The sequence below is a fragment of the Protobothrops mucrosquamatus genome, unplaced genomic scaffold (genome assembly GCF_001527695.2).
Source record: "Protobothrops mucrosquamatus isolate PMUCROS unplaced genomic scaffold, P.Mucros_1.0 scaffold3561, whole genome shotgun sequence".
In the NCBI taxonomy this organism is placed as follows: domain Eukaryota; kingdom Metazoa; phylum Chordata; class Lepidosauria; order Squamata; family Viperidae; genus Protobothrops; species Protobothrops mucrosquamatus.
The window spans coordinates 31,083-49,471 of NW_015389528.1; the positions used below are offsets into that span (position 1 = coordinate 31,083).

The window sequence follows — 18,389 nt, forward strand, 5'->3', positions numbered from 1 at the left end:
CTCAGGTTGAAATGAGAGGTCCTTGGTGCTCTCTGAGCTTGCTTATTTTCTTGCAGATGTTTCATTACCCTAACTAGGTGACATCATCAGTGATGTTACCTAGTTAGAGTAATGAAACATCTGCAAGAAAATAAGCAAGCTCAGGGAGCAGCAAGAACTGCTCAAACATAAAATTCCTCTCACCTCTAGGGCATGATTATCTTATTTTTAAAATAGCCTCAAATAAAGAGCACCTGACAGTGGGTGCTTCCCAAAAGTGTTACAGTCAACTATGTGAGTTTTGACTTGCATGGATTATCATTTTCAAATCAAAAAGTTCACATAATTCATATTACAATCTAAGGCAGGCTCAATAAATCAACCCAGCCCACTTCCTGGTTGAAAATAATGAAAAACAAATAGGTTATAGCAGTTTGAGTTTTTCTCATTCTTGATTATAAAAAAACTGAAGTCTGGTTTTCTGGTTCCTTCTGATTAGAGGACTGATTCTTGCTAAACGATCCCCAGAACAAATGGGGACATATTGGGTCATTTCTGGGTCTCTATCTGAGATGAAGAGTTAAAACATGAGGTGGAGTTGGCACAACCTGGACCCTAACTATCTGTTGTATTTTAAAGTGGCTTCAAATATCTGCCCTAATCAATGGTAGGCAGTTCTACCTGAGATGATCCATATATATCAAGCTGTTTTTCTTCCAGGAACCTTGTACAAAGAATTACTATTACATTGTTGCATGTTTATTAGGACAAAGCTCAAGAGATTGTATTCCTTGGGATTTGTCAACATTAAACATAGCATCAGGATATTCATCACCAATGCATAGCCACTCAGTTGAGTTATCCATCACGCTATTATAAATGACAACTGAAACAGTAAAAGTATCAAGCAACTGATTTATTGAGTTGTGGATTCAACCTTATTGGGTACTGTGGGTTTATTGTGAATGTACCAGGATTGATGTGAAGAATCCTGTTCATACCATCTTCCCAAAAGTGTTACAGTTAAAAGGGCCTGAGAAATATCGTTCTGACTGATGAGTCGTCCATCTCTCAAAACCTAGGAATGAATGAAAGAATTTCAGTAATACAATTAGTTAAATAAGGTATAGTTTTCTCCTATTAGCTGAGTCAAGGCATTTTTAAAGTAGGGGATTAAGAGGAGATGTAGTTCTTATAACATAGTACAGAGAAGATCCCAGAGTGACTACCCACATATTTGGATAAGGCTGGGAAAGACTCCTAACTATCAGAGCCACAGCTAGTCAATGTAGATAATACTGAATTTGGATCAAGGTGGAGAAATAATCATAGGACCCCCCCATCAGTGGACATGTGGGTTAGGGCTGCTGGGAGATTTAATTAAGCAACATCTATAGGTCTATAGGTTTCCCACCTCTGAATTCAATAAATGTGGAGAAGCCAAAGTTAGCAACAGGATTTTAGCTCTGTAGGAACATCATCTGATGGCTCTTATTTTGATGACATTCAGGCAGCTTTTGAAGCCATGCAATATGTTTAATACAAATAGAAATAGGCATCCTTCCATATTATATATGGCATAATCTAAAATTATAGATTACACTATACAGATGCTGGTAGTCCGCAACTTACAACTATAATTGTTCCCGGAATGCGACCAGGCCCAATTTTATGACCTTTTTGCAGCAGTCATTAAATGAATCACCATGGACATTAAGCAATCTCCACATTTGTTAAGGGAACCCATTGTCCACAATGGGTGGGTTTTGCTGGAAACCGGAATACCGATTGGTAGCAAAAAAAAACAACCCTTCATACATCATGATAATCATGTGACTATGGGACATGGTAGAGACTGTAAAAGCAGTGTGGTTGCTAAATGCCCAAAATGTGATTATGTGATTATGGAGGGCCCCCAGCCATTGGAACTTTGAATCTGGGTCAAAAGTAGCCCTGGGGAGATCAGTCTTAACTTTGAACGATTGCTAAGTGACCGATTGTAAATCAAGGACTACCTGTATAACAAGTTACGTAATACTGTATAACTATTACCTGCATGGACAGCTTTACTTCATACAAAAAGAAAATAATTGATACCTATTTTCTGCTGCATAGAAAACATCATTTTTTCTGTCCTTCCCACTTTTAATAGAGAAAAGACTCTGGATGGATGGTGTTTTCCCTTCCTTCAACACTCCCTCCCCCAATGCCCTTTGCTTCCTGAAGAAGCTAAATAGGAGGAACACAGTTTCCTCCTTCTGATATAAACAATCCAGTATTATTCTTTATGTATACGGGATTTTCTTTGGCTTACTTTGGTTTAATTACAACCTTAGATAATGGCAAAATATAAATACGATGTAGATCAATCTCTGCTCTATACAAATGTGACACATTTAACAATGTGTGGTCTCCACACAAAGTCATAGATCAAACAAGGCAGTCAAGTAAAAGACACCATGGTGAGAAATCATATTTTTCTCAAAATTCAATTTTGGCTTCCAAGAAGTGACCAAGACACATTTTCCTTCTGAACCTTATTAAGGAATTTGTTTCTGCACTGCTTCTGTTCAAGACCAGTTTGGGTCACATCACCTTGACAATATTTGTATACTTAAGATGGGAAAGACCATCTTACCTACCACCTTTGGTGGACTTGTGAAAAAGCGAAGAAATACTGGGGTATGATTCATATTTTAAGATTCTTAAAGTGAATATAAAAAATAAATCAGGAACTTTTATTTTAGGTTTAATGGACAAAACAACTTTAAAAAAATATGGAGCCTTGTTTCTTAACAGCAGTAAGAATGTTTTATGCACAAAAACGGAAAGATACATTCATTCCCAGAATAGTGACAAATAGCAGGAAAACTAATGGAACTACCAGAGATAGCAAAATTAACTGCTCTAATTAAAGAAAAGAATACATTCAAATTTGTTTCTCATTGGGAAATGCTTCTGGATGTCCCAAAGGTCCTTTTTCAGGAGGCAACTGGACTTTCTTTGAAGACATTTCACTTCTCATCCAAGAAGCTTCTTCAGCTGTGACCGGATGGTGGGGAATGGAAGGATTTATATTCCTTGCAAAGAAAAGCAAGAAAGTCCTGAAAAAGCACCTTTGGGACAACCATGACTTGGATGACTGAGAATCTCCATAGACATTTCGCTTCTGGATGTTGTTTTTGAGATGGGGGGAAAAATGAAACTTTGGCTTTCGGTTTTGCTGATTAGTTAAGTTTGTTGTTATAGAAATATTAAGTATGTAAAAGTAAGAGGTTGAGGCTGTCATGTTATTATGTTATTTTACTAAGCTAAAAATAGTCGGAAGCCAATGCTTCTTCTTTTTCCCCTTTATCCTACACTTTTTCTTTTCCTCTTTTCCCTTCCCCCCGTTTTCCCCACTACTTTCATTTTCATTTGTATGTTATACTTTGATAAATTTAATAAAATTATAATTTTTTTAAAAAAACACCTTACCCGAAACTCTCCAGGGGCCAAACGAATCCCACTGAGTAAAACCTCTGGGAAGACGTAGTTTGTGCTAAATGTGCCACTGAGAGAATAGAATTCAAATATGGAGTCTGCAGTAGTGGCTGCCTTGCCACAGGTCTGAATGTGTGTACCTTCACACTTCAGCAATGTGCAGATCTGGAAGGAGAAGAAAACAATACTTGGAGAAGTACTCGTTATAGAGGAACTAGGTTGTTACTATCAGAAAAGGAACCGCAAACCAGTTGTCTTAATTTCCTCCATAGGAAGGAACTTCTGTGGAACATACTCATGTGAATGTTGGTGGCTGGGGGAGAGGCGCAAATGATTGTTGACAGAGAATTAGCAGATGAAGGCACAAGTTCAGCTTGGCATGAGAGGAATTCCTGGTGTCATGGCGACCAAGGACTTGCAGCTATATACATCTCAGTATATCAAGATTGTTCTCGACTTACGACCACAACTGAACCTAAAATATCTGTTGCTAAGTGAGATATGTGTTAATTGGGGTTTGCCCCATTTTATGACCTTTCTTGCTACAGTTGTTAAGTGAATCACTGTGGTTGATAAGTTAGCAACCCGGTTGTTAAATGAATCTGATTTCCCCATTGACTTTGCTCATCAAAAGGTTGCAAAACGGGATCACAGCAATGGCCATAAGTATGAACCAATTGCCAAATGTCTGAATTTTGATCACACGGGGATGCTACAAAGGTTGTAAGTACGAAAATTGGTCGTAGGTCACTTTTTTCAGTGCCGTTGTAACTTAGAAAAGGTCACTAAATGAACGTTTGTAAGTTGAGGACTACCTGTGGTTTGCTGGATATGTACATTCCACTCTCTCTCTCTCTCTCTCTCTCTCTCTCTCTCTCTCTCTCTCTCTCTCTCTCCAAGTGTTTTTCAAACTTGATTAAGCTGTGTGGACTTTGACTCCCAGAATTCCCCAGCCAGCATCTTAAATTGCCAATTTGAAAACACTGCTCTAAAACAAGCCAAGCCAAGAAAAAATATGCCAAGCAGAATGATACGTTGAGTGCTGCTCAGCCTCAGGGATTCAACTGCCTGAGCAATGCCGTTGCAAGTAAAAGATTGCTTCAAAAATAATTTGGCATTGGACCTCAGCCTGACAGAAATAACCTATCATTTCAAACACAACTTCTGATTCTATACATTTGGCAGGCTCCAGGGAGCCATCAGGTGTAGTGTACAGGTGGGCCAGCATTTTGTGCAAAACAAATGCTCATAGCATTGGGAGGGTCCTTTATCCAAATATTCACAGCTTATTGATTCCATATCAATCCTTCCAGTGACTGTTATCCAAACATATCCTTGCAATGTATTCTTGCATGATTGCCATTTTGGCAGCCACAAAAAGTATCAATGAATATAAGACTCATTAATTAGAATCCAGATAATTAAAGGATGAAACCAAATATCCTATTGTTATGGCAGCCAATGTCAGCTTCCTACAGGACATGATAATAAAGTTTCCAGAACTCTGTGTGATGGAACGTTACCATCCATCCTCCTAAGAATAAGAAATTTAGGACTTTCTTTTCTTCTTGCTCATAGAGACTTTAATTTCATCATGTGTACGATGCAGCCACAAAGTGATCGATTGGATCAAATATTTAAACTAGAAAAGTATACTTAAACTTCCAAACGAGATAATGAGAATAAAAGTGCTGAAGTATATCTAGACATCAGCCTGCAAATTTAGTGGGCATCTAGTCTTTCCTCTTTCCCTCTTGCATTTCCCCCCATAAATAAAAGAGTACCTGTAAGTAACATTGTTCTTCAGCCACATGCAAATCATCGAATGCCCCTAGCACGTAAAGTTCATCTTCTAGTACAGGTTCTTCCCTCATCCTGTAGCTTAAATGGCAGCAGAGACTGTTCTGGCACACTGTAATATTGTCAGCTTGTTTTGTAAGCTTAGAAAAGGTGAATGGATCATGGAAAAGAAATTCAGTGAAAGTAGGGTACTCATGAAAGTGGTCAATAGTTGTTGCATACAAGCTCCAGTTAACAGTAGGAAGAGGGGTGGGAAAATGAGAAGGATGGGAATAAATTTCTGCAACCAAAAGGTGTCCATTCATCAATTTATCATCATAATGATATGCTTGGGATCCGGATGGTGTGTAGATACCACTGCCTAAAAAATGACAAGAATAAAGGCCATTTTTCTCATCCTGTCTTTGCAAGACATACAGTATACATTATTTCTTCTAACCTACCCCCAAACATATTTAAGAAAACATCCTCCCCCAAAAATACACACATATAATTCTGAAAAAAGACCAAGAAATGTATTCATATACCCAAGCCACCCAAAAGCTTTCTCTTTTCCTTTTTTTCTTTTTCTTTGATGAGCAAGAATAGAATAGGAAGAGACTACATTCTGCTTAAGGAACCAGTAGAGTTCCAGGCTCTCACATTTTTTTTAAAAAAAGTGGTATTTATGTTCAGCAATGCAAAGAAATCAAGCAAAGCTTGGCTATTACTGCAGGATCTAATCTGGGTCAGTCACCGGGAGCATCCGTTTTGTCTTCCGAGCTTTCGGATTCGTACTGGAGCTCCTCTTCAGGAAACTTCGCTCTAGCAGAGTGGGTGCTTTGGGCCGTTCTGTGTGTGATATTTATATGGTGCCTGCTGCATGTGACTTTTTTGATGTTGATTGGGGTGTTGATGACTAGCTATTAAGTCATTGGCTGTTGATTGCTTCTACTGCCAAGCCTTTGCCTCCTAAGTACTTGTACCACATAAATACCACACAAAGTGCACACTCTGCTAGAGAGAGGTTCCCTGAAGATGGGCTTCAGTACAAGAGTCCAAAAGCTCAGAAGACAAAATCGCTGGTTCCGGTGACTGACCCAGATTGGATCCTGCAACATTACCCTGGGACACTACTGTATATTCACCTTCATTCATAGGCCATTACTGTTTATACACCTAATCAGAGATTATTTGTAGAAGCACAATAAAGAAAGAATAATACTGTACTCTGTATACTACAGTGATGGCAATGCCTCCCCTCCCCTCTGAATTTCTGTCTGCAGGGACCACCCCAGGATATCTTAATTTTGGCAAGTGTGCATTATGGGATTTCTCAAGGAAGAGAATTTCCAATCAGCTGGAGGTTCTCTACTGTCTGGTGAACAGAAACAAATACCAATCAATCCTTTTATCTCAACCAGTATGTTACCTGTCATTCTCAAGGTAGTATTGTGAGCATTGGCTGCCAGAACATTGACACGCATGCCCATGGCCCAAGCTGAATGGATTTCGATAGCAGTTAAATGTGGGAGGACGTTCATCCAGGCTGTAGGGAAAAGGATGGTGTCCACCAAGAGCTGGCTTACGAGGGCCACAGCGGGATCGTGGAAGAGAATGTCAAAGCAAGTGAAGAGGCCAAATTTTCCAAAGTTGGTATCGAAGGTTACAAGATCAGGCTCTTTAGGGGAATCAAATTGACGCTCTAGCCTAAACAGGTTAAACTGTTAAAAAGATAACAGATTTAGGAAACAAGTGAGATGTTTTTCAGTAAACATATGACCAGCATAACACTGACATCTGCAAGTCATTTTAAGTGAAAGTGAAAGTGTAACAGATTTTAAAATAAGAGGGGTGGGGGGAAATCCAAAACTTTTTAAAATTCTGATTGACCTGTTTTCCTGGAACCTCTGGGCCTATCAATACTGTAGCATCAGCAGCCATTAAGTGGGAAGATCTTCTTCATGTAACTGAGACATGAAGAGATTTGTTTTCCATCGTATCCAGAAGCAAGCTGCATGAAAATACAGGAGACCACTGTAAGTGTGTCTCAGTTACATGAAGAAGATCTTCCCACTCAGTAAGTGCTGATGTAGACTATAAACTGGAATTATTTATTTTAGGTATAATTTCAGAAAATTATGATAAAAATGTGTATATTTAATATTTCATATATTAACAGCAGCGAGAATTACATTTGGTCAATATTGGAAAAACGAAGAAATACCATCTGAAGAAGATATAATTAAGAAAATCTTGGATGGTGCAGAAATGGATAGGCTTACATTGAAAATGAAAGGGAAACAAGATTCAGAATATTTCCAAACATGGGAAATTTTTTATAAATGGTTAGAAAAACATAACAAAGGGTAGGAATGGAAACTGTATTATTATTAATGTTAATATATAAACCCAGACAATGTGTTGCTTGTTAAATACTAAAGATTCTTATTGTAAAAAACTAATAATTTTATATAAAATTATTATATTTATATATTTGTTGTTAGTTGCGAAGTCATGTCTGACCCATCGTGAACCCATGGACAACGTTCCTCCAGGCCTTCCTGTCTTCTACCATCTTCTGGAGTCCATTTAAGCTCATGCCCGCTGCTTCAGTGACTCCATCCAGCCACCTCATTCTCTGTCGTCCCCTTCTTCTTCTTTTTTTTTAAAACAAGTTTTATTGGTTTTTTCTTTTTACAAACAAGTGCTTAGGAAACAACGTGATGACAAGGTAATCAATTATCCAAGAGCAAAATCATACATTTGTAATTCAAATTAGATCATTAAAAACTCCGTCTCTATTCCCTCAAATAGTATATTATATTCAAATTAATGTATTTCAATACAGTTAAATCAATCAAAACAATCATCGATAACATTTCATCTATATGAATCCAAATCCTGTATTAAGCTTTACTATTTTCAATTAGCATTAACCGGACTTCCGGTTTCGGATCGCGGCGTCTGCAGCCCTGCGACGAGATTGGTCTCTTCGCCGTCTGCTTGCTCTCTGTCGGTAGACCCTTAATCGGGTCAAAAAGTCACCCTGGAGGGGCGACTACTGTTGAGGAGGCCCTCGTTGACTGTGGAAGGGCGGCAGCTCCTTCTGCGGTCCGAGAATGCTTCTTAGGGCCGATGGAGGAAAGATCGGCCAGTAAAATGGCCGATCACTTTGCTGCTGTAACCAGAAGTCAGAAGAACATCTAAGTGCAAGAACCACCGTGGTTGATCCGGGTGAGATTTTTTTTCCCTCTCTTAGTCCTCTTTTCTTTTTTGCTTCCATTAAAAAGCATTTTTGGAACTATTTCCCTGTTTTAAGAAAGCGGCGTTTGTGAGTGTGGGAAAAGAAGCTTAAGTGGACTGAAAATTAACTTTAATTGTATTCTTTACTTTTCCATCTACTTTTGGGTCTTGAAAAAATTTCTATTATTGAACTTATTACGGGATTTAGTCTACATGTGAAAACTATATATATATTTTCTTTTTTTCTTCCTTTTCTGATTTTGTTAACGATATTTTGGTGTTTGGGAAGAGATTTTACAGTCTACTGGGGACACCTTGTGGAGAAAGTTAAATTTTTTTCCCTGTTTGATGTTGAGACTGGCTTGACTTTCAGATCATCATAAAAGGGAAAAGACAAAGAAATTCAACAGCTGTATTTGTGGGGGTGGACACTGGTTAAATGTTTTTTGAATACAGCCTCCACTAAAAGATAACAGGACTGTTTCTAATCACTATCAAAATGGAGAAACCCTATTCACAACTCAACTGTAAACTTATATTGGAAAAAAATCATGAAGCCACTGAGCAAATACGTTTACAAATAAAAGAGAGTACTACAGAAATAAAAAACAGAAATTTTACTTTGAACCTACAAACTGACCTCTAGATTCTATCTGAACATTCTACAGACCAAGAAACAACAGAAGCGGAACCAATCAACATTAAAGAAGATTCTACTTCATTTTATACACAACCTAATGAGATTTCTGATGAACAAAAAACGACTGTAATTAAATCACTCACAATCTTAAAACCAACAGAAATGGATGTACAAATACAACTAATTGAGAATCAGGATAACTTGGATAATCAACTACTAACTACAAAATGGGATACAATTGAGTGTTCTACTCAACAGATCCAAATGTCGAGACTTGAATCTGTAAAACAACAAGGGGCTATCTACAAAGGAGTCAGGTCTCCAAAACAGAGGAGGGGACGCTCTTTTTTGACCCAAATGATACTACAAGGCACAATGAGAGACTTATTTGTTGATATTGAGGCTTTGTTATGGAAACCTACTTGGCATAAAAAGAAAGCTAGAATAAGATTTAAGAGTGTGATCCAAAACTCTACATAATGGGTTTAAAAGGCTTTCTAGATACAGATTGATTTATGGTTTAAGATAGGTGAATAAGACGTTAGATTGAATAAAGATTAGTTAAATAATTGAACTTAGTAAGAAGATGTTTGTTTGTGTATTAACATGTTTGTTGTGGATATAGCAATTCTGGGTGGGGGTTAAAGGAGTTTGATATAGATATTGATTGATTGATAGAGTATAGATTTAAAAAATAGAGTAGAAATGTATTTTTTGGAATAATATTTATGTTGTTAGAAAGGATAGTTATTTGGTAATGAAAGAAGAATAAGAGGGATTTTTGAAAAAAGAAGAAATGATATTAATAAATGATTACTGACTATGTTAAGGAAAAAGGGAATGGAGAGACACCTGAAGTATTAATAACATTTTTATTGTGTCGTCCCCTTCTTCTATTGCCCTCAATCTTTCCCAGCATTAGGCTCTTCTCCAGTGAGTCCTTCCTTCTCATTAGGTGGCCAGAGTATTTGAGTTTCAACTTCAGGATCTGGCCTTCTAAAGAGCAGTCAGGGTTGATCTCCTCTAGGACTGACAGGTTTGATCGCCTTGCAGTCCAGGGGACTCGCAGGAGTCTTCTCCAGCACCATAGTTCAAAGGCCTCAATTCTTTTGTGCTCAGCCTTTCTTATGGTCCAACTTTCACAGCCATACATTGCAACTGGGATACACACACACACACACACACACACACACATGAAAAAAAGGAAAACAAATCTTTGCTATTATCTATTTTAAGTATTTCCTTTAGGGCTCATTTTTGGTTTCAACATTGAAATAATTTTGATTATATATGTGATATCATTGAGTACAACAAAATCTAGAGAAACTCTAAACAAATGGGGATATATGGTGGCTTCTGTTCTGTGAGATTATGGTGACATGCAGACAACAACAAATATGACTACCTGCCCTTTGTGTCCCAGTCAATGTACACTTGAGTACTTCATGGCAACTCAATTAATGTGGCTAGTTTCTGGGCAACATCTGTTTAATTTGTTTAATGTGTACATATTTTAATCTTGTATTTTAGTCCTCAACGTACATCGGACATTTAGTGACCTCGACACTAAACAGTCATTTAGTGACCATTCAAAGTTACAACAGCTCGGAAAAAAGTAACTCATGACTGTTTTTCTCACAACTGTTGCAGCCTCCTTATGTTCACATGATCAAAATTGAGGTGCCTGGCAACCGGTTCATATTTATGATGGTTTCAGGGTCCCAGGGTCATTGGTCACCTTCTGTGGCCTTGTGACAAGCAAAGTCAATGGGGAATCCAGGTTCACTTAACGACTGTGTTACTAACTTAACAAATGCAAACATTCACTTAACAATAAATTGGGGCAAATTCACTTAACAAATGTTTCACTTAGCAACATAAATTTTGGGCTCAACTGTGGTCATAACTCAAGGACTACCTGTATTTTAAATTTTATGTTATATAGTATGCTTTATTTTAATTGTGATTTTTCTGACCTGAATAAACAAACATCATTGGGAGAAAACATAATTATTTAATATGTAAATTTGATATTGGATTGCATTCCAAAACTATAGAAGTTGATATTATGTAGAAGTTGAACTCTGGCTCTATCAAGACTAGGTTTCAGCTAAATAATCGTTCTAGTTAAGTGGAAAGAAAATGCTTCAGGGTGCCAAAGAATGGATTCAAGACATGTGGTTCTTAATCAGTGGTGGGATTCAGCCAGTTCGCACCAGTTTGGCAGAACCGGTAGCTAATTTTTTGTTGCCCAGACCCAGAATGGACTTCTGGAAATGGCATCCACACAGAGAACCGGTTGTTCACATATTTGAATCCCACCACTGTTCTTAATTGATTTTGGAAAACCTTCCTTTATATTGTAAAAATGAGACAACAAAGCAATATTGTTTCCACATTTAATAATAGATTAAAAGCTGAGGTAATTAATACTACTTATTTTGATTTTTACCCTCTTAAAGCTTATTTTTATCATTTTTATCTTGTATTTTTACTTTTGTATTATTTTTTATCTTCATTATATTTCTGTAATAAAAAAAGAAACCAAAAAGGATGGAATGAAAGTAATAGGCAGGCAGGCAGGCAGGCAGGCAGGCAGGAGGCAGGCAGGGAGGGAGGGAGGAAGGAAGAAAGACAGGAAGGAAAGAAGTAAGGGAGGGAAGGGAGGAAGGGAGGCAGGCAGGGAGGGAGGAAGGGAGGAAGAAAGGAAGGAAGGGAGGGAGGGAGGGAGGAAGGAAGGAAGACAGGAAGGAAAGAAGGAAGGGAGGCAGGCAGAGAGGGAGGGAGGCAGGAAGGGAGGGAGGGAGGAAGGAAGGAGGAAGTGAAGGAAGGAAGGAAGGAAGGAAGGAAGGAAGGAAGGAAGGAAGGAAGGAAGGAAGGAAGGAAGGAAGGAAGGGGAAATAAATAAATCTGCCAAATTAGGACTACATTATATCGGATGCCCAAAGCATTCTTCCACCCAATATTTCTGTTATGCTAAATCACTTTTGCTACATGTAATTCAGTTATCCCTCTGAAATCTCAGAGTTGGAATATGCTCTAGTGGACATATTCAGCCTTTGATGTTTAAAATAAAATTAACTCATACAGGGGGATGTGCTTGTGTTTTGTGGGGTTTATAGAGAAATAACAATTTCTTAAAAAATAAACTGTGAAATTTCTACCCTTACCTTGTGGTACCGTGCTACCAGCTTTCCCTCTGAATCAAAGACAACATTTGTGTTGTACTGATAGTGGCCATCGCCAGGGCATTTTGAGTCCTCATTACTGCATTCCTTCTTATCACCCATGTTGGCAACCACATAGATCGAATTGTTCCTGGCCAGACAGCTTAGCCTTTTTTGGACTGGAGCCGGTCCAAATCTAAATATGAAGAATCACAGAACTGAAGGATTAGTGCAACTGACCTTTGGGAGTTTACCTCCATGTTGGAGGACAAAATACAGAAAAAGACACTAAAACAGGCAATAAATCAGAAGCAAGGCTATTTCTTTTTAAAATACAAAAAAAAAGAAGAAAAAGAGCCATGGAGGTTGGAATAGGTGAGCTTTAGATGCTGTAAACTCTTCAAGCTATATTTCTATGTTTTTTCTTTTTTTCACTGAAGAGGAAAAGATGCTAGAAGCAATTAGGCGCTTTCAATCAGTGGAACACCACTTCCCTGGGGAAAAGATGAAATGAATCCTTCTGGCACTGGTTCCCTACTGAAACATACCTTGAATTAGTAATAATATAATTTAGTAGGTTGTTTATAAATCTCTCTCTCTCTCTCTCCCTCTCCCTCTCCCTCTCCCTCCCTCCCTCTCTCTCTCTCTCTCTCTCTCTCTCTCTCTCTCTCTCTCTCTCTCTCTCTCTCTCTCTCTCTCTCTCTCCCCCCCCCCCTCTCTCTCTCATAAAGACTGGAAAGGGAATCTTTGTGTTGATTATGAGAGCATGAATAGCACTACTAGGCCAACAAATTGCTTAAATCTAGACTCCCTGACTTTTCTTAATAAAAAAGATAAACCTTGCAAATGTGTTCTATGCATTTCATAAGTAATTGGTGGCTTTTATAAGAAATGGCTATAATAAATACTTGGTAATTAAAAATAATTTCATTTCATTAAAAAGAATGTCTGGCTTTAAAGAGATCTTTTCCCCCTAGTTTTCTTTCACTTTTCTCTGTTAAATGTGATTCTGTGCTTCACACTTCCTTTTTTGCCAAATTATGTCTCTTGGGTTGTGAAATACTGCCTTTTCTTGTGCCAAAATGTGATTTTGACCAAGGCATTGAAATTGAGCTGGGATGAAAAAAAATGACAATACCTAGTTGCTAAGTGAGGGCAAAATACTGACAAAAATGCTTGGTTTCTTAAGGTCTCTGCAAGAGACGAGGATGGGTAGCAAACTAGATAGAAATGGTTCTGCCAAGATGCTTGCGCTCTTCTCTGGAGGAGCAAGCTTTGAATGAAAATTTTTTTGGGGGAGTCATGCTGAGTTTCATGATAGCAGTTAACTATCTTTAGCTAAACTTGAAAAGCTAAGCATTCCTGTATGTGTAGATCTGGGATGATCCTGTTTGAGACACCATCACCCCTCTAGGAACATAAGAAAAAGGGAACAGTGACTGGGTCAGCTAAGGCTGGCTAGATGCTAGTTTAAGTTCAAATTTGCATTCTGTTGCAAACATTTTGGGGGATCTTGAAGTAGATACCATTTTTCATCCTATTGCTTGAGTGGTTATAAAGACAGAAGTGGAGATTATGTGTACTGCCCAAGCTCTATAGAGAAAGTTTGCTATAAAGATATACTTATGCTCATTACTCACTGTATTGCTGACAATTATTTCAACTTAGATTAAATCCATCTCTGTCTATTTAGCTGACCGATATTCTCCATTTTTTGTAATTTTGTAATTCATTCATATATACAGTATATATAATATTTATATGATAAAAAACTGCTAAAAACATGATCATCAAGACTAAAAACTTTATTAAAAACCTAGCTTTTGACAGCGACTGCTGTGCATCCAATCAGTATAGTTCCCGGCCGCACCAATATGTTGGAACAGTTCAATCAGGAGAGCGAAAGATCATGAGTGTACACCAACTGACATATTGGCGTGGCAAGGGACTACGTTGATTGTATGCACGGAAGAGCAGACCGGACTTACAAACTCCAGGAGAGGACATCGAATCAATACAATCAATGATGCTGGCACAGCGGAGAGATTGCGAGCTGGAACAACGGCACTGCATGCGGGGGACATACCCAGGCATGACAGTGGGGGCAAAAGTCAGGCGGCAACGTTAGATGATTGCATGCCGCAAGATGAACGTACTCGATGGGCGGGGCAGGTGGGGATAGGCAGAGCGGTAAAATTCAAACAGATGTTGGCCAGCACAATAGAAACAGGATTGATGCAGCCAATTGTGGGCGAGCGGGGGACGGACAGACCTATGACACACTCATTGTCCAAATTTTTAGCTTCTCAAAAACTATAAAGACAAGCGTTCCCAGATCCTGGTCTATACTTTGACAACGTCATGAATATACCTGGGACACTGTAGCTCACTTTACCTGGAGGATATTTACAAATGATAACAGGTGAGGTCTAATGAATGCCTAAATGGCATGCTACAATTCCTTCCTTCAATACACATTGAGCTTGTCAGGGTGTACATTGTAATACAGAAACACAAACCTAAGAGAAGGCTGTGTTCAGTGTTCAAGTGCCTTTAAACTGAGGCTGCACAAAAGCAAAGCACAAGATACCTTTCAGGGTCAGTACATGGAATCCAGTTGACCTGTGGGTCTGGAATGTCCTCAAGGTAAGGATAAATGGCTTCTCTGGTGAAGAAAAATCCATATATGCCATCTTCTGGAGTCACAATGATATGTGCTCCCTGTCAAAAGAAATGAAGGTAAAGCTCCTTCCCTTGCAGGACAACCATTTTACCCACAAATGCATTTTAGCAAGTAGTACCCAGTACCTGTTTTGCTGCTTTTTGGATGGCATCTTCTAAGATATCCATATTTTGGTTCATCAATTTTAAGGCCTCTTTAGGGGAAACAAGCTTTGTTGTGGCTTCTGACTGTATGACTGCATGTTCGTATACTGCCGCAGTGAATTTGTCCAATGCTAAAGCCTTCAGGCCTCCCAGGAGTATAAAAATAAAAGCATGCTGTAAAGATGAAGAGGAGGCCATTGCCGTGTCCTTATAGACTGGGGAGAGAAAAAAAAAGATTGAACAGGGAGATCTAGTGAAGACAGAGTGTTGGCAAAGATCACATATCTAGTCAGATGATCCCGGATAGCGTGATTGCTTCAGCTATTGAGCTGTGAAAGAGTGTACCTTGAAATCAGTAACTACCCAATGCACTTTGAACTTTTTATACTTCCAACCATATTTCTGTCTTTTTGATTCTAATTCAAATTACCTCAAAAGAAGGAACAAACATTTGAATCTGTATGGTGGGATTCAGTCTGAGCAAACAGACATATTATTGTGTTCTTACTCTTCTTCCTCTTTAAGAAAAAAAAGAATATTGTACTATTTTTCTATAAATATTCCAGTATTAAATATATAGCCTGAAATCTAGGTTCTCTAGATTACAGGCAGTCCTCAACTTACAAATGGTTGCTTAATGACCAAATTTATGACTGACCCTTCCCAAAAGCTATAGGAATGGCCCGATTTTGAAGTTACAATGGCCACACTCACCCCTGCTACTGTCACGTATAGTCTCCCAATATTAATGCTATTGCCTCAGTTTGCCTTTCTCTTTTCTGGGCAAGTGGGAACATTTCTAAACAAACATTTACAATGGAATACTTTTTAAAGCAATTATCCTAACTGGAAATAAAACAAAAAACAAGCAAACAACCAATAACATTAAAACTTGTTTCACTCACCTTCCTTCTTTTGCAACTTCTACTTTTTGCTTTACTTTCTGTTTCCAGAAGAATAAGAGGCTGTCCAAAATTATGTCTGGCTGAATGCCTGGAAGGGCAGTTGCTTGTATTGGAATGTCCCTTCGATTTTGACTAACAGTTAACACATTGCTTTCCTAATACTATTAGGCACCTAGTACAAGCTGAGTAGACCTCTCAGACTTCTGTCTATTTCTTTCCAGGGAGAAACAAAGTTGACCATAATTTCAATCTGGCATAATTTCAATCTGCATAGAAAGAGAGAAACTGGATAACTATATACATAAGTACGCATTTTTGATCTCTTCCTGTGGTGATGGTTGATGCTATGAATGGAATCGGGAGGGGGGAGAGTCACACGAGAGGACCCATGTCTGGGATGCTGAATTGTTTAAAGTAGCAGAACAGATTTTGACAATGGCGATCTTCGGATCAGTGGAACTGTACACAGTGATATGATGTCAGATATTTTTTTAAGCACCCTTGAGCCTAACAATCCAAGGTCACAGGTGCTTCAGCTCACTGGCTCCCAAACACTTGAGGGATGTTCCTGGGAATAAGCACTAGGATGGTAACACTCCAAATTTACATAAAAAAGGCCCAAGAGTTCTCAACATAAAACATGTGTTTAAAAATAACTAGGTGGCATGAAATATAATCACTTTCGATGAGCAGTCTAACCAGCATTCAACTACTTGTACCAGGTGCCTAACATTGTTAAAAAGGCAATGTATTAAATGTTAATTCAACTCAGGCAAAATCCAGTGGACAACCAATTCGGTGTAATGTTAAAGTACTAAACTAGAAACCACAAGACCATGAGCTTTCATCCCACCTTGGGTACAAAGCCAGCTGGGTGGCATTGGGCCAATCACTGTCACTCAGCCCCAGAAAGAAGGCAATAGCAAGCCACTTCTAAAATCTTACTGTTATGTGCTCCTGGCTACTTTTCTTCATGACCAGAGGCAAGCTCGCCTGACCAATAACCAGCCAAGACACAGGTTTTTTTTTTGTTTATTGCAATAAGCAGGGAGAGAAATTATTAAAGCTTGGTTCTCTCCAAAGTTCCAATCCAAAATATTCGCTTCTTTATACAACCTTGTCCCAACTGCCACATCCCTCCTCGTTCTCCATTGGCCGAGGTACTATGAGGTTACACTCTTTCCGACCGCCTCCTACATATTTCCTGCTACATACTAAATCATACATCACATATACATTAAAATTAGGACATAAATTATGCAAGGTGTGTCAAAAATATTAATCAGTTAATTACACATGCTCAGTTATCTGTTCTGAGTTCTGGGCCCCATTTTTTTATGACTTCTTAGAAAAATAGTGTCAACGCTGCTAACATCGGATGTTCTTGCTTTGACAATATATGAAAATGCAGCCATTTCCCCCTTAACTTGTGCGTTACTTTTAGAGTTAGAATTAGATGATGCTGGGGAAGGGGGAGAAGGAAGAATGTCTCTGGGAATTAGTTAGACATAACAACCTCCTAGTAGAGTGTTTTTTCAAGGCTGCTTGAAATAAGAGATGATAAGGAATGCTGCGCCATTTCAAACTAATTGGATAATGTGATTTATGACTGTTAATTAGAGGAGGGAATTGTGCTCTGATATTATGTATTTAGGGGAGGAGAATTCAGATTTTGGCTTCCACCATGTACGTGCCGATGCCATGCAACTTGAATAAATATTCTTTAAGGTAAACAATGCCTCGAAGTTCTTTGAAGAGTTTCATCTGTCGGACAAATAGATTCTTTCCTGTTTTTCAGTTTTTAATCTTCCCTGGCCAGCCATTTCCTCTTACAATGGTTTCTTACAACTTGTGTTCTTCTTTTTCTCACTCTGAAGACCCAGATAATAATTTTGCTTACATGTTTATCTTTTATGCTCCCTTATGCTACTGTAGGAAGACAGCACACACACCCCTCCAGAGAAAGAAATATTTTGTGGAATATTAAAAAGCAGAATATTATATTTCATAGGGGAATACATTAATGAAGAAAGAAAATCTTAAAAGACAGAAACTAGCCCCCAGAAACCATCCCCAGCCCCTCTCCCCCAAGCAGAAACCAGGTCTGTAGAAATGAAGGTGCGATAATCCTTTCAGAAAGATTGGAGCCAGGAAACTTAGAGCTGATGGGATTAGAAAGACAAAGTTCTCACTCAAAAAAATCCAACACAGGACATAGTCATCAGTCACAGCCACAGGGAAGCAGGATATGACTTTTGGAACATAATAGGATTAACCCACCACCATTAGAATACCAGAAAGGCACACTGAACCTCAGGTCAAAGTTCATGCCACAGGAACAACTCCAAACACAAAAGCCCAAGA

The 18,389-nt window shown here is 38.5% G+C and overlaps 1 protein-coding gene across 1 annotated transcript; it reads right to left on the bottom strand.

The window, feature by feature from the left end:
• Positions 1-874: 874 nt before the first annotated feature.
• Positions 875-15,330, bottom strand: LOC107297843 (pantetheinase-like). The gene is made up of 7 exons (XM_015827204.1): positions 15,103-15,330; positions 14,885-15,015; positions 12,298-12,490; positions 6,674-6,965; positions 5,247-5,623; positions 3,457-3,627; positions 875-1,057 (listed from the first exon to the last, which is right to left on the bottom strand). Exons 1-7 carry the CDS (start codon positions 15,316-15,318, stop codon positions 896-898), a joined length of 1,542 nt encoding a protein of 513 aa, XP_015682690.1. The 5' UTR covers positions 15,319-15,330; the 3' UTR covers positions 875-895.
• Positions 15,331-18,389: the final 3,059 nt, after the last annotated feature.